The 13,317-nt window shown below is 55.0% G+C and overlaps 1 protein-coding gene across 1 annotated transcript in view; it reads right to left on the reverse strand.

The window, feature by feature from the left end:
• Positions 1 to 6,541: 6,541 nt before the first annotated feature.
• Positions 6,542 to 13,317, reverse strand: part of LOC309850527 (sushi domain-containing protein 4-like) — a gene marked incomplete at both ends in the record, with an annotated part of 37,871 nt that continues 31,095 nt past the window's right edge. The window contains 4 exons of the mRNA XM_082704562.1: positions 6,542 to 6,570; positions 7,267 to 7,643; positions 9,792 to 9,936; positions 10,957 to 11,148. Coding sequence (XP_082560688.1) covers positions 6,542 to 6,570; positions 7,267 to 7,643; positions 9,792 to 9,936; positions 10,957 to 11,148 — 743 coding nt within the window. The remainder of the gene's footprint in view (positions 6,571 to 7,266; positions 7,644 to 9,791; positions 9,937 to 10,956; positions 11,149 to 13,317) is intronic.

Below are 13,317 nucleotides of genomic sequence, written 5' to 3' on the forward strand. Positions count from 1 at the left end.
AGGGATAAGGACAGAGAAACATGCTTCTGTCAACACGAGTTAAATTGGGTGATATTGATACCGAGAAAAAGAATGCGAAGGACCTTGCAACAAATCACCCAAAAGGAGGCAGATGTTACTTTTCTGAGACATGTACTCTGTCCTCTTTACTTGCTCAAGCAGCTGCATAAACCAGGGAGAAGAGGTTGACACAAAAATTTTATTTGGAATTGACTGAATTTTGGCAGAAAACATGTCCCAAGATAACTATTTCATGATGGTCTTTGGTTGTCTTGGGGAAAATTTAGTTTCGCTGACAGGGCCCAAGATTATGTTGATGGTGGAGTGCTTCTTCAGAACTTCAAATTGTGAGAAAGGTAGCTCTTGAAACTTCATTGATTTTATTCATGCTAATTTATTAATTAATGCTGATTTTAGTCAGTAACTTGAAATATCATTTTTCCTCACTGGCTATATGATGGTTAGTTTTATGTGTCAGCTTAGTTGGGGTCTAGGACCCACCTATTTATTCAGGCACAATCCAGGTGGTGCTGTGAAGTTGTTTGGTAGATGTGGTTAATAACAACAATAAGTTGACTTGAAATGAAAGAGATTGTTCTCAATAATGGAGATGGGCTTCATCCAATTAGCCAAAGGGACTTAAGAGCAAAAACTGAGGTTTCTCAAAGAGGAAAGAATTCTGTGGGTCATGACCACAGCATCAAACCCCACCTGAGTCTCCAGAATGATGGCCTATCCTATGGATTTTCATGTGCCAACCCCACATCCCATAAGCCAATCCCTTGACTCTTTTCATTTGGAGAATCCTGATACAGTTGCTATCCAGCATGTTTTTTTTTAAGAAGTTACCACTACTTACACATAAATGGAATGATAAACCATACTCACAGATTGGAAGAATTAATATTAAAATGTGGATACTACCCAAAGCCATCTAGAGATTCAGTGCAATCCCTATCAAAATACCAATAGTACTTTTGACAGAACTAGATTGAAGAATCCTGAACTTTGTATGGAACCACAAAATACCCCAAATAGCTAAAGCAATATTGACAAAGAAGAACAAAGCTGAAGGCATCACAGTCCCAGAGTTCAAGATAGATTACAAAGCCATCATAATCAGGGCAGCATGACCTTGACACAGAAACACACATTCATTTTTTTTAAATTTAATTCTTTCAGTGTTCCAAGATTCATTGTTTATGCACCACACCCAGTGCTCCATGCAATACATGCCCTCCTTAATACCCACCACCAGGCTCACTCAACCCCCAACCTCCTCCCCTCCAAAACCTTTAGTTTGTTTCTCAGAGTCCACAGTCTCTCATGGTTTGCCTCCCTCTCCAATTTCCCCCAAATCCATTCTCCTCCCCTTCTCCCAACGTACTCTCTGTTATTCCTTATGCTCCACAAGTAAGTGAATCCATGATAACTGACTCTCTCTGCTTGACTAATTTATTCAGCATAATCTCCTCCAGTCCCATCCATGTTGATAAAAAGTTGGGTATTCATTCTTTCTGATGGAGGCATAATACTCCATAGTGTGTGTGTGTGTGTGTGTGTGTGTGTGTGTGTGTGTGTGTGTATAGACCATATTTTCTTTATCCATTCATCTGTTGAAGGGCATCTTGGCTCTTTCCACTGTTTGGCAATTGTGGCCATTGCTGCTATGAACACTGGGGTAAATATGTCCCTTCTTTCACTACATCTGTATCTTTGGGATAAATACCTAGTAGTGCAATTGCAGAGTCATAGGGAAGCTCTATTTTTAATTTGTTAAGGAATCTCCACACCATTTTCCAAAGTGACTGCTCCAACTTGCATTTCCACCAACAGTGTAAGAGGGTTCCTTTTTCTCCACATCCTCACCAACACTTGTTGTTTCTTGTCTTATTCATTTTGTCCATTCTAACTAGAGAGACACACATTCTTCTGGAGTTCGAAGATGGAATGCTGCCCAATTCATAAATTGTTCAATAAAGCCAATGCGATCTTTTCATTTACTCAGTTGAATGTGTATTGTTCAGCCCTGCAAAGGTTGGAAGGGAAGGTCGAAAGAGCAGCCAAGCCTACGGTTTGAGGGAGCTCTGTGCCTGCGGAGGGAGGGGATCTGAGAGAAGGGGCAGGCAGGACCAAAGCGTCTTCTGCCCTCCGGCTGGTTCCAGTTCAGGGAGGCTGCACAAATCACCGTTGTAGTAATTGGAAACCCAGAAGGAAGAGTACTGCATACAGAATTCTGGAAAGAAGATTCCAGTCCTGACTCTGAAAAGTTCTCTGACTTTGGAAAAGCCACTGGGTATCCCTGGGCTTGGTTTTCTAATCTACAAAATGAGGAGTTTGGACTAAATTGGTTTTTCTCAAAATATGTTCTTCATTCATTCATTCATACGTTTTGTTTTTAAGAAGTTTAGAAAAACTTAATTTTTTGGAGTAGTTCACTGTAAACAAAATGAAGAGGGTTTTTTCACTGCAGGACTTTGCAGAGTATTTACTATGCTCACATGTATTGTTTTGCTCATCAAATCACTTGTGCATGTCGAGAAACAGCAGTCTGAGGACCTGACTTTGAAAAACACTATAGCAGATAATTTTAATTTTCATATCCTATCATTCCAGAATGGAACCAAGAAAACTGGGCATGTGTCAGGTGTACAAACGACAGGCTAAATGGGAAAGAATTTGTTATTTTCACCATTCCCTCTTCTTCATGGCATCACATTCTTGTTGTTGGCCCAGACAGAAGCAGCATACTTCAGCGACACCCTTGACTCTCACCTGGGAGTCCATCCATCACTGGAATCTGACACTTCATGTCATCTCTGAAACTCATTTCCGTGGCAGTAACCCTGCTTCCAGGCTTTGCTGGTGGACATGGTTCTTGATTATTGCTTTGCAAGTGGAAACACTGAAAGTCTTTCAAACTAGGGAGGGCATCTCTCAGCTGGTATGTTCTCTCCCTTATGCCGGCGACTTTTCTGTCAAACCTTGACTCTCATCAGGTCATCCCCCTTATCAAAAATCTTCAAAGGTGCCACATTGTTACGGAATAAAATCTGAGTTTCTTCAAGGTCGTTCATGGTCTTGTCCTGACTTACACTTCCTTTCTTCTCTCTGTGAGCAAAGATCCTGGATCCTCAAAAATTCTTATTTTGAGGTGCCTGGGTGCTCAGTCAGTTAAACATCTGAATTTGGCTCAGATCATGATCTCAGGGTCCCCTGGTTAGGGCCCCTTACTCAGCAGGGAGTCTGCTTCTCCCTCTCTCTCTGCTGCTCCCCCTGCTCACACACTCTCCCTCTCTCTCGTTCTCTTTCCTGCTCTGTCAAATAAATAAAATCTTTCAAAAAATCTTAATTCATGCATTTTCATATTTGTTAACATAGTGTTGTTCTCTCTTTGGGATCCTCACCTCCTATCTCTTGTTATTAAAACATTCACCTCTAACAAAGTATTTGTGTCATTCAAAACCTACCTGTTCTTTCACACTTCCCTTTGGCTGGTATTCCGATGGTCATCCTCCCTCCTCAGGACTTGATTAAAGCATTCCTGATCTAGTATGCCTCCTGCTGGTCTTTGAATGACTTGTAAACTCAGAGGTAATGGGTTTATTGAAGGGGGGTAGCAGTGAATGGCTGCCCAAGACTGAAAAGCTGAGCCAGCAGTCAACCACACTTGATACTATGCATTTGTTCATTCATTGAACAACCAGTTCTTATAAACACCAATAATCCCTGAGTCCCCTTGCACAGCCTCAGGTGCTCAGGGGAGGCCCCCGTGAGCCAGCCATTCCAGATCACCATGCCCTTCCTGAGCAGCAAGAGAGGCATGTCTTGGCTGTGATCAATCCTTTGGCCCAGGGGTGAGATTCTTTCATTTGAGACAGACTATAAAATTAGGGAAGTGGTGTTCATGTTAACCTACGGAGCTGCCTGTGGAGGTGATCTGGGTCCTTTGGAGTCCTCAGGGAAATTCCCAAGGTTGTCCTGCCCTCCATGAGCTGAAGCTTCCAGAGAATTCTGAGAATCAGACACCTTCCCCTTCATGGAAGCCTCAGCATACAGAAGCCAGGGAGGGGCTCCTGAGGGGATGGGCCCAGGGAAAAGGGCATCCGACTTTTCTGCCCACCCCCTGGGGGCACCCCCGGCACGGTGCGCCTGCAAGCATTCTCAGGGTCACGGGGACCCAGGCAGGTGAGAGGTGTCTGGAAATGAGCCATGTGACAGCCTCACCCATGCTCAGCAACAGGGAGAACAGCCATTGCTCACCAACATCTGCTGGGTATGCGTCCGGCGCTCGCTGCCCTCGCCACAGCCCAGCAGGGAAGGCCAAAGGGGAGCCAGCTCTTACTTCCACATCAGGAGACAGAGGTCCCAGGTGGCAACCCGTCATCCAAACACCCAGCGCGTTAGTGGCAGAGGCGGGACTGGAAGTGGGAAGGTGGCTGCGACCAAGCCATGCTGTCCCATGATGTTGTGCTGTCCCCATGGGGACACCAGGCCCTGGGGTGTGGAGGGCGGCAGCACAGGAGCGCGAGGGGCATCTGGACCCAGCAGGTGGGGCCGCAAGCCTCGGACTCCCCACTGGCCTGGGCCTGCTGCGTGGCCAGGGAGTGGGAGGCAGTCTCGTGCGGCTGCCAGGACAGGCGCACGCTGGCGGGGAAGGCTCTGAAGGGCACACACCAGCAAGTCAAACTTTCCAATTAAAACAAGCCTCATGGCAGTGAAGTGTGAGGATGTCCTGGGATGTCGGCTGGACTTGCAGCAGAGAACTCCCCTCTGGTTCCTGGAAACCAGGGGCACCATGGGTAGACCACAGGCAGTCGGGGCTCTGGGCTGCAGGCTCCAGTCTCAGGAGACTCCTTTCCCCAGGGCAGAGTGCGGAGCTGGGGAGGGTGCTCTCCCCAACCCGGGACCCCAGCCTGATTGCTAACTGGTCCCCAGGGTGTCAGAGTCAGAGGACCTTCCTGAACTTTCATGTGAAGCCAGGACCAGGACGTGTGGGGGATGTCATAGGTGTTCTCTCCTGCCACACAACCTCACCGAGATGAGAAGTCACAGCAAGCAGCATTTGTGGGCGAGACTACAGCCAGAAGCTAAAGGGACTGAGGGGGTGCAGGGGATCCCGTTAGAGGAGCAGGCATCTCTTTGCAACCGGCTGCTACACTTCCAGCACAGTTGCCGCTGATGCCCGGATGTGTGACTACCTAACTCCAGGTGCAGGGGTTGGGGGGCACCCTGTGCTCAGCTGACAGGGGTCAGGGGGCTGCTCGCTAGTTTGGGAGGAGAACACCTCCCAGAAGGAGGCAAGGCCAGACCTGCCCCCTTCCCACCTGCCCTCTTCCAAAAAGTGAGGGGCCCGCCAGCTGGTGTCAGAGACATGCCCTCCACTTGGGGGTGGTGAGGAGGCGCGAAGGGAGGACAGGCACAGGCATGGGGAAGGCCTGGCCCCTGGGGCAGCTGCCTGGAAGAGGCAGCCCACAGTGGACCCTGGCACCCCAGCCGCCCACGCCCTCTGCCTCCTGGTGGGCAGGGGGACATTTAAGCACAAACACTCATGAAAACCAGCTCATTCTGTGTACCTTGTGGTGCAAGTTGTGCAGAAGTTCCCGTAATTAAACGTTGTTCCTCGTGCATGCAATGCTCCCTCCGCTCAGGCCGGCTCAGGAGCCCCTCACAGCCGTTGCCTCAAGCCCTGGTTATCAGGGTCACCACCCCTCCTGGGCCTGTCCCGCTCCACTATGAAAGCCATGCTTCAAAATGTCATGTTATTAACTTTCAATCAGTCTGTGTCAGGATAAAACAGGATTAGACCAAGCTTCCGCTTGGTGCTCTGACGATGGAGAATATTATGGATCAGAGTTTTATCTCTATTTACCCACAGCCCAGAGGAGGACAGACATCAAATCCACAGATCAGCATGTTCGAGGAGACATTTCTGTATCATTTTCTCAGAAACAGCACCAGTGGGCCTGGGGGTCCTCCCGGCAGAGGCGCACGGCCCCGGAGTGGGAGGGAAGCGGGGTAGTGGCCTGGGCCGGGAGGCCAGCCTGCACACTTCGCAGATGAAACAGAAAGAAAAAAACCCAGCCTCATACTTTATTTGGAGGAGGAGCATGTTTACAGAAACAGGTTCTGTTTTGGACAATAAACATACGGCTGCATTCTGGGAGTGGGAGCCACATCGTAACAAGCGTTGGAAGTGGACTTGCAACTCTCAAGACACACGGTCAAGGGACACCTTGAGATGTCATGCTGAATGCTGCCTTGTAATCCTGTCCACCAGGAGACACGTCCGAGCATATCCGACCGTCCACAAAGTCCCGAACACGAGACACCCAGAGCATGGTGGTGCACCAGCCCGTGACACAGAAAATGACTGTGTTTCACCAAAGGACGGCTCAGGGCTGCTCAACTACACTTGTGGATGAGGTTCCAGGAAGTAGAGTCTGCCTGTGTCCTTCCATTCCTCTCTCACGCATCCAGTACTGTGTCGGATTAAGGAAAAGCCCCCACGTGCCCCAGAGCCTGCCACACGGCAGCCGTGTCACGGGTCATCTTCCATTAGCGGGATCTCTGTGAGAGGACAGACAGTTACTAACTCAGCCGCAAGCATCGGGGATTAAAAGCTTGACTACAATATCAATGATTCCTGGTGTCAGTGAAAAGAAAATGTTAAGTTCTACACTTATCAGTTAATAATCACAGAAACCACTCCTCTGGTGGAAAATCTTACACCTAGCTCATGAAAAATGAAATGTTGAAAGACTTGAACCATGTGCCCTTCGGAGTCAAGTCAGATGAAAGGCAGGATGTGGGGACACAGGGACAGCGGGCATGCAGGAGAGAAGCCATCTCCGGGCAGCTTTGGCCACTGGCGGGACAGATGGTCCTGCGTGCACCGTGTGCTGTATGCCTCCCCGGGGACACAGCTGGGTCTCTTCCCCATGAGCTGTGAACGGCCAAGCACACGTGCCTGTTAGCTCCCACCTGCTGAGAGCGCCCCTCCTGTATAAGGCTTCTCCGGGGCCGCCCTACTGTACATACCCAGCCCCTGCTCATGTGCGTGGTGACCGTCTCTGAGAGCCCCCAGAGCCCTGTCCAAAGCAGGAACAGGGAAGGATGCATCCTGGTTCTCGTGGAGACTATGAAACCAAGAACGGGCCCCCGCAGCCCTCCCACTCTGGATGGCCTGGACACACACAGAGAGAGCAACAAGCAGCGGCTCAGGCTGCAGAGAGGCCTGGCGCCGGGTGTGGGGCCAAAACTCACCATCTGCAAGGTCGATGCCCGGACTGCTGGACGCCGTCTCTCCTGTCGTGCCAGCCCCCATGTCCACGCTGTCAGGGTGTGTGCCCCCCAAGCACACAGAAGGTGAATACAGACTCTGGAGCAGCTCAGAGGAGGCTGAGCCGCTGTCACAGGCTTCTGACCCCCCCGTGCCCATGTCCATGTCCCCTGAGCCAGGGTATGCTGGGGGGCTCTGATCATCCACTGGCAAGGGGCAGGCCTGGCCCACGGAGGCCAGGTACCCTGGGCCTGACGCCCTCATACCTCCATTCACAACCTCATCGTAGGATGGAAGCATGACAGGCACACCGTCCACCACCACAAAGTCCGGGTCACTGCTGGAGCTCCGCGGGGGCCCCCTGGGTGAAGGAAAGCAGTGTCCACAGATCAGACAGCACGTCCCCTGGATGGAGGCCACCAGTGCCCTCTGTGCCCCCGATGAGAGCCTACATGGAGCTCCTGCGGAAGGACCAGCCTCCTTCCTGGGCCCTCTCTGGCCCACGGCAGCGCTCTGTCCCACGGCCACATTCCGCCTGCAGCGTCCTCCTCGGTCTTGGGCCCCCGTGCCCCCTTGGGGTTCCTCCTTCCCATCTCTGGCCTCTGTCTACTGGGCCCCCAGAGGACCCCTTGTGGAGCCTGCTAGGCATAGAAGACGCCACAGACTGACAGGAAACCAGGACCCCGTGCCCCACCAGGGAAGGGACCCCCTGTGCTACTGAGGCCATTTTGCTCACAATTTTAGTCAAAGGGATAAGAGGAAAGCTCTGAGACTTCCCTCACTGTCTGACCGGTGGGTTATGTGGGCCCAGCTCCAACCCCTGACCCAGCAGCCTCCTGATCCAGAGCCACACGGGGCCACCAGCAGGGGCCGTGTTCTCTGTGGGGCCGGGAGGGTCCCCCATGTGGCTCCAGCTGCTGGCCTCGCCCCTGCACATTCTGTCATCCCACAGGCCCCGACTGACCACCTCTTCACACCTCCCTGGTCCCCATGGGGCCCCAGTGGCCCCAGTGGACTGGCTGGCTCCTCTGTGGGGCCCCCACGCGAGTGCTGCCGCCAGGACTAGACCAACCAGGAACGAAGACGGGCGTCCGGCGGGCAGACCCTCGTTGCAGAGTGCTGGGAGCAGGGGCTCCGAAGCCCAAGGAAATGCCGTGTCTGGATGCAGCACTGGAGGAGGGCAGTGCCAGGCCCAAGTCTGCAGAAACGTGGGGTGCACTTCCAGAGAGTGAGAAGCAAGGCCCATGCTCCCGGAAAACAAGGCGGGGATGAAAGACGAGCTCACCGCCAGCCCTCGAGAGCCGCTGGCTCTTGTCTTCGTGCCCAGGACGAGCCAGTCCCCTTCCTCCGGGGCGTGCCCTGTCCACAGCCCCCACAGCGCTCAGCCCCTCCATGCGCTGGTTGAGCAGCTCTCCAGGGCCCACATCCATGCGCCCAAGGAGGAGTCTGTCCTGGGCTTGCTCCGAGGAACGTGCTCTTCTACCCGGACAGCGGAGCACGGTTTTTCCCAAACCAGGGATTTCTCTAAGACAGAGATGCTCACGCGGAAGAGTCTGGGGTCACTTTACAGACCCCTTGTGGAACGGGTTCCCTGAAGACCCTCTTGGGGAGGAAGAGCAGGAATGACTGTCCCGGATGCCCCTGGAGGCAAGGGAGGGAGGTGATTCATCAGAGACCCCTTCTCCACTACCAGCGCCCCCTTTGATGGGTGGCACGCACAGCTCTGGGGGTGACAGTGTCCCGTGTGCGAAGACACATGTTTTCTGGAAATGAGAATTCCCGGAGGGGAGGCCAGCAAGGGCACAGGAGCCCCAAGACACTCAGGACTCCGTGGAGGGAGGTGGCTGGAGGCAGCTGGTGTCAGGGAGGGTGGCCAGGGCACTGCCATCCGCCTCCGGATGGCCATACACTCATTGCTGGCTCTCCCAGCAACGTCTTCTCCCAGGAACGAGGCCGGCAAGCAGCTATGGTGACGGCCCTGTTGTCGCGGAGGAGCTGGTGTACTTGCTTCCTGGTGAACTGCTCTTCTGTGATGGCCATGGGGACAACAGAGGCATGAGCCCCAAGCATCTCCGTGCATGGGTGGAGCAAGGACTAGCAGGTCCTGCCCCTCCCCCATGCCTGACCCAGAACCAGGTCGCCCTCCAGAGACTTCCAGACAGGCTGTTCTTGAATCTCTGCTGTGTCACGTATCTTCACAGCATCTCCTAATTAGGTCCATGACTTTATCCGTCCTGTGGTCCCCATGTATATTGCGGCGATGGGAATGGGGTCGCGGGGGGCCCTGCATGATGGCAGTCCTGACTCTGTGCACCCCTTCACCACACCCCACAGCTCCCGGGGTTCACAGGGAGGTGGGAGAGAGGGAGGCGAGTCCCATCCAGCCCACGTGGCCCCAGACACCTGCTCCCAGCTCTCCCCCATCTGCCTGGCCTGATCCGGGACCCTCTGCTCTCACCACCACCACCCCCGCCTCCCCCGCCCCAAGGCACCAGAGCCCAGCGCTCACCTAGTGGGGAAGTGGGCCTTGCACTTGGTCTGGAACATCCTGGCCAGGATGACAAGCAGCAGCACCAGCAGCACGCTGGTCGCCGTGAATGCCACGATCTTCCACGTAGTCAGGAGGGTCTCATGGGCGCTGGGCCATGTTTGCTCTGCCGGGGAGAGAACAGAGTGGCGTGTGAGCCCTCAGGACTGGGGTGGCCATGTGTCCCCGTGCTCGATGATCTGGGAAACAACATGCTTATCACATGCGTCTGGGGCTCCCCACATGCAGAATCTATGGCCCACGCTCCTTTGGCTCTGTGGCCTCTGCTGGTTCCACGGACCCTCAGGGGCGTGTTCCCCATGGGGCTGAGAGTGGGCGCCCAGCCAGAAACACTCCTGCCTCTCTGGCAGGGGAGGGTGAGTCCGTCTCCCCGGGGAAGTGAGCTTGCAATGTACCCCAGAAAGGTTGAAGAAAGGGACAGAGGGATGCAGGGTGAGCGCGCCATGGCCCTCGCCCTCCACCGCCTCTGGCCATCAGCACACCTGCAAAAGGGGCAGCTGACTACCTTCCAAGGCACTTCCCACCCCCGCAGCCCAGGCTGCGCTATCTGCCCCCTACCATCCTCCCTTGCTGCCGCCACCTCCGAACACATCATGCTCGGACTCCCACTGCCATCCAAGGGCCTCCAAGGGCCCCGTGTCATGAGGCGCTGCCCCCACAGACAATGGCCATCACTACTGCTGTGGCAGGAAACGCTGGGGCGAGTGGGCAGGGGTGGGCGTGCGGGACACGGTGGGAGGCTGAGTGCCTGGTCTCTGTCTCCCACTCACTACCCTGGATTCCTGAGGCCAGGGATTCACTATGCGCCAAGAAGCACCAATGTTTGCAAGGGTCCTGGGCGTTCATCTGTGAGACCAGGTGTTCCCTGAGATGCCATCCTGTGGGTTGTGACAATCGTCCTCACACAGGAGAGGACGGCTGGGTTTGGGTTATACAGGAGAGAACGGCTGAGGTCCCTGCCCCCGGGAGGGACAGGCTGGGGGCAGACAGAAGCTGCTGTCCCTCCTCCCCAGGGACGGGCACACACGGAGAGGAGTCTCTGCGCCGTGTCCCTGACCCTGGAACTGGAGGGAGCACATGGCCGGTGGCCACCGAGCGCGGCATGGGCCAGGTGGTCCGTGCTTACCTGACTGGATGCAGTAGACCTGGTAGGAGGGGAACCACTGCCCGTACTGGCAAGTGATGTACTTGTAGTCGCTGGTGAGGCTGTAGCCGGCGTCGCAAGAGAACTCCACCACAGTCCCGTGGCTGTAGCGCTCACAGGGCCGCGGGTGGCAGACGAAATCACCATGAGTCACTGTTGGAGGCAGCGGGCACACTGGGGTGACAGGGAGAAGAGCAGCGTCAGCACCATGGCCCGCCCGCTGGCCGGTCAGGACGCACATCCAGCAGGAAGGGGCGTCTGGATGTGCACCACCAGACCTCTCCCCCGTGGGGTCACCGGGAACCTGCTAAACACACTGAGCACAGCCGGCCGGCGTCGGCAGCCCCTGGTAAAGCAGAGCGTCATCTCCCACAGCGGAGAGCATGCGTGTCTCGGGGACCCCATCGAGAGACTGTGTTAATGACACGTGACACCCGCCCAAAAGCCAGGTTGGTGAGATTAGCATATTTACAGAGGAAGCCCGTATGACAGGAGCAGCGAGCCCCAGTCTACTCTGCTGCAGCCAACATGGGGGCTGTCCACCTCCCTGGGTGTCCCCATCCCGGTCCCCACGGGCCCTGCAGGGGGTGAGGCTCAACCCTGCCGGCTGCATGCAGACCTCGGGCTGGCCCCTGCGGGACAGCAGGTGGTTTGGAAGGAGCCTGGGTCCTGGGCTTGGCTCAGCCAACACACACTGTGTGACCTCCCGGAGGTCACACAGCCTCTCCCGGCCTTGACGCTCTTCCCAGTACAGTGAAAGCTTTTCCTACCCTGCGCGATTTACGGTTTCTCCAACTCTTCTATTTTCCATTTTAGGGGAAAGAAATCGTCATTTCCAGTTTCTTCTCAGGACTCAGAGCTGCCAATCTGCTTAAACATCCCTAGGAGACACAGCACAGATTCTATGGGGACCTGCGTCAAATCTACATCCGTGGAAGCCCACCACCCAGCGCATGGGAGCCCCCACATGCAGACCATGTGTGCAGGGAGCCCCAGGGCCCACCAGAAAGATGGGTCCCCGGGCACAGAGCCGCTCACAGGCGTGGGGTGAGAGGCCCCTTCACACCCTCTTCCAGGCCTGCAAACAACAGGCAGTGAGATCTGCCAGGCTCTTGGCGGAGATGGGGAAGCAGAAGCCCACGGGACCTGCCTGGCTGCTGAGTGGCCTCTCACCACTGAGCCTTCGTGTCCTCACCTATAGGACAGGAGAGTCTGGGGGCTGTTCTGACATCACGTGAGTGGGCAGCCAGGGCCAGCCAGGAGCCAAGAAGCTAGAGAGAGGAACGCCTGCGGGGACTGCTTACGTGCTGACAGAGAGCGGCAGGCCCCCCCCCCTCCCGCAGTGCAGACACATGTGGTGGTCCTGCTGCTGGGTCCCCAGCAGAGGCTGGAACTGGCCTGCAAAAGCCAGGGCCCAGGGAAACTCAGACACCACCTGGGAAGTCCCAGGGCACAGGGGTTGGGACCCCAGGGCCAACCTCCCTACTGGCCCAGCCTGTAGTCTCTGAGCGGGGGGCTGGGAGAGGCAGCCTGCAGGGTAGTACAGGTCGTGGTTGGGGCCTGAGGTTGCAGAAGCCAGCAGGCAGGGTCAGGAATACTGCCCCGACTTGGAGGCAGAGGAGTGAAGGCCGCCTTCCCAGAGCTGCCCAGGGGAACATCCACATCTGCAGTGAGACCAGCCTAACTGGGACCTCCACCTGCGTCTCTCCGCCCCCACAGCCCAGAACCTCAAAGCACTATGCCTAGGGAAGGCCCTTTCCATGGTCAGGGACACATGGGCCCATGGGATTCTTTCCTAGCAGGCACTCCAAGCAAGTTCCAGAGCCACTAGGATCGGAAACTACCATAATGTTCCCTAGGCCCAGAGAGCCATGGTCACGGCAGGACTTCCTAGCCTTGGTCTCAAGGACAAAGGACTACCCCATCACTGCATCAACCTGGACGCATAGGGTCCCACAACGTGTTACAGAATGACGAAGTTGAACAGATGAACCATCCAGCAGAGAAACCAAGGCAGTGTGGCACAAAAAAGCATGGGCTGTGGACATTCCCAGAGTTGTGTGCAAATCACAGCTCCGAGCTGACAAGCTCTGGCATGCTGGGCAGCTTGTCTGGGTTTTGGGGGTTTTAGCTACATCACCCATGTAATGAGGAGAACAAGTGATTCCTCACCCCTCCGGTGCCCATGAGGACTGGCAGGAACACGGAAGCAGCAAGACGCAAATGCCCAGAGTGGCCCAGCTGGGCACCACCAGGTCCTGATGTAGCTGGGATACACTCCCCCCGCCCCACCGGCATGCACGTACTGACGTGTCATAGCCGCATCTGCTCTGAGGCCACGTG

The sequence above is a fragment of the Mustela nivalis genome (assembly GCF_964662115.1).
Source record: "Mustela nivalis genome assembly, chromosome: 16".
Classification (NCBI taxonomy): domain Eukaryota; kingdom Metazoa; phylum Chordata; class Mammalia; order Carnivora; family Mustelidae; genus Mustela; species Mustela nivalis.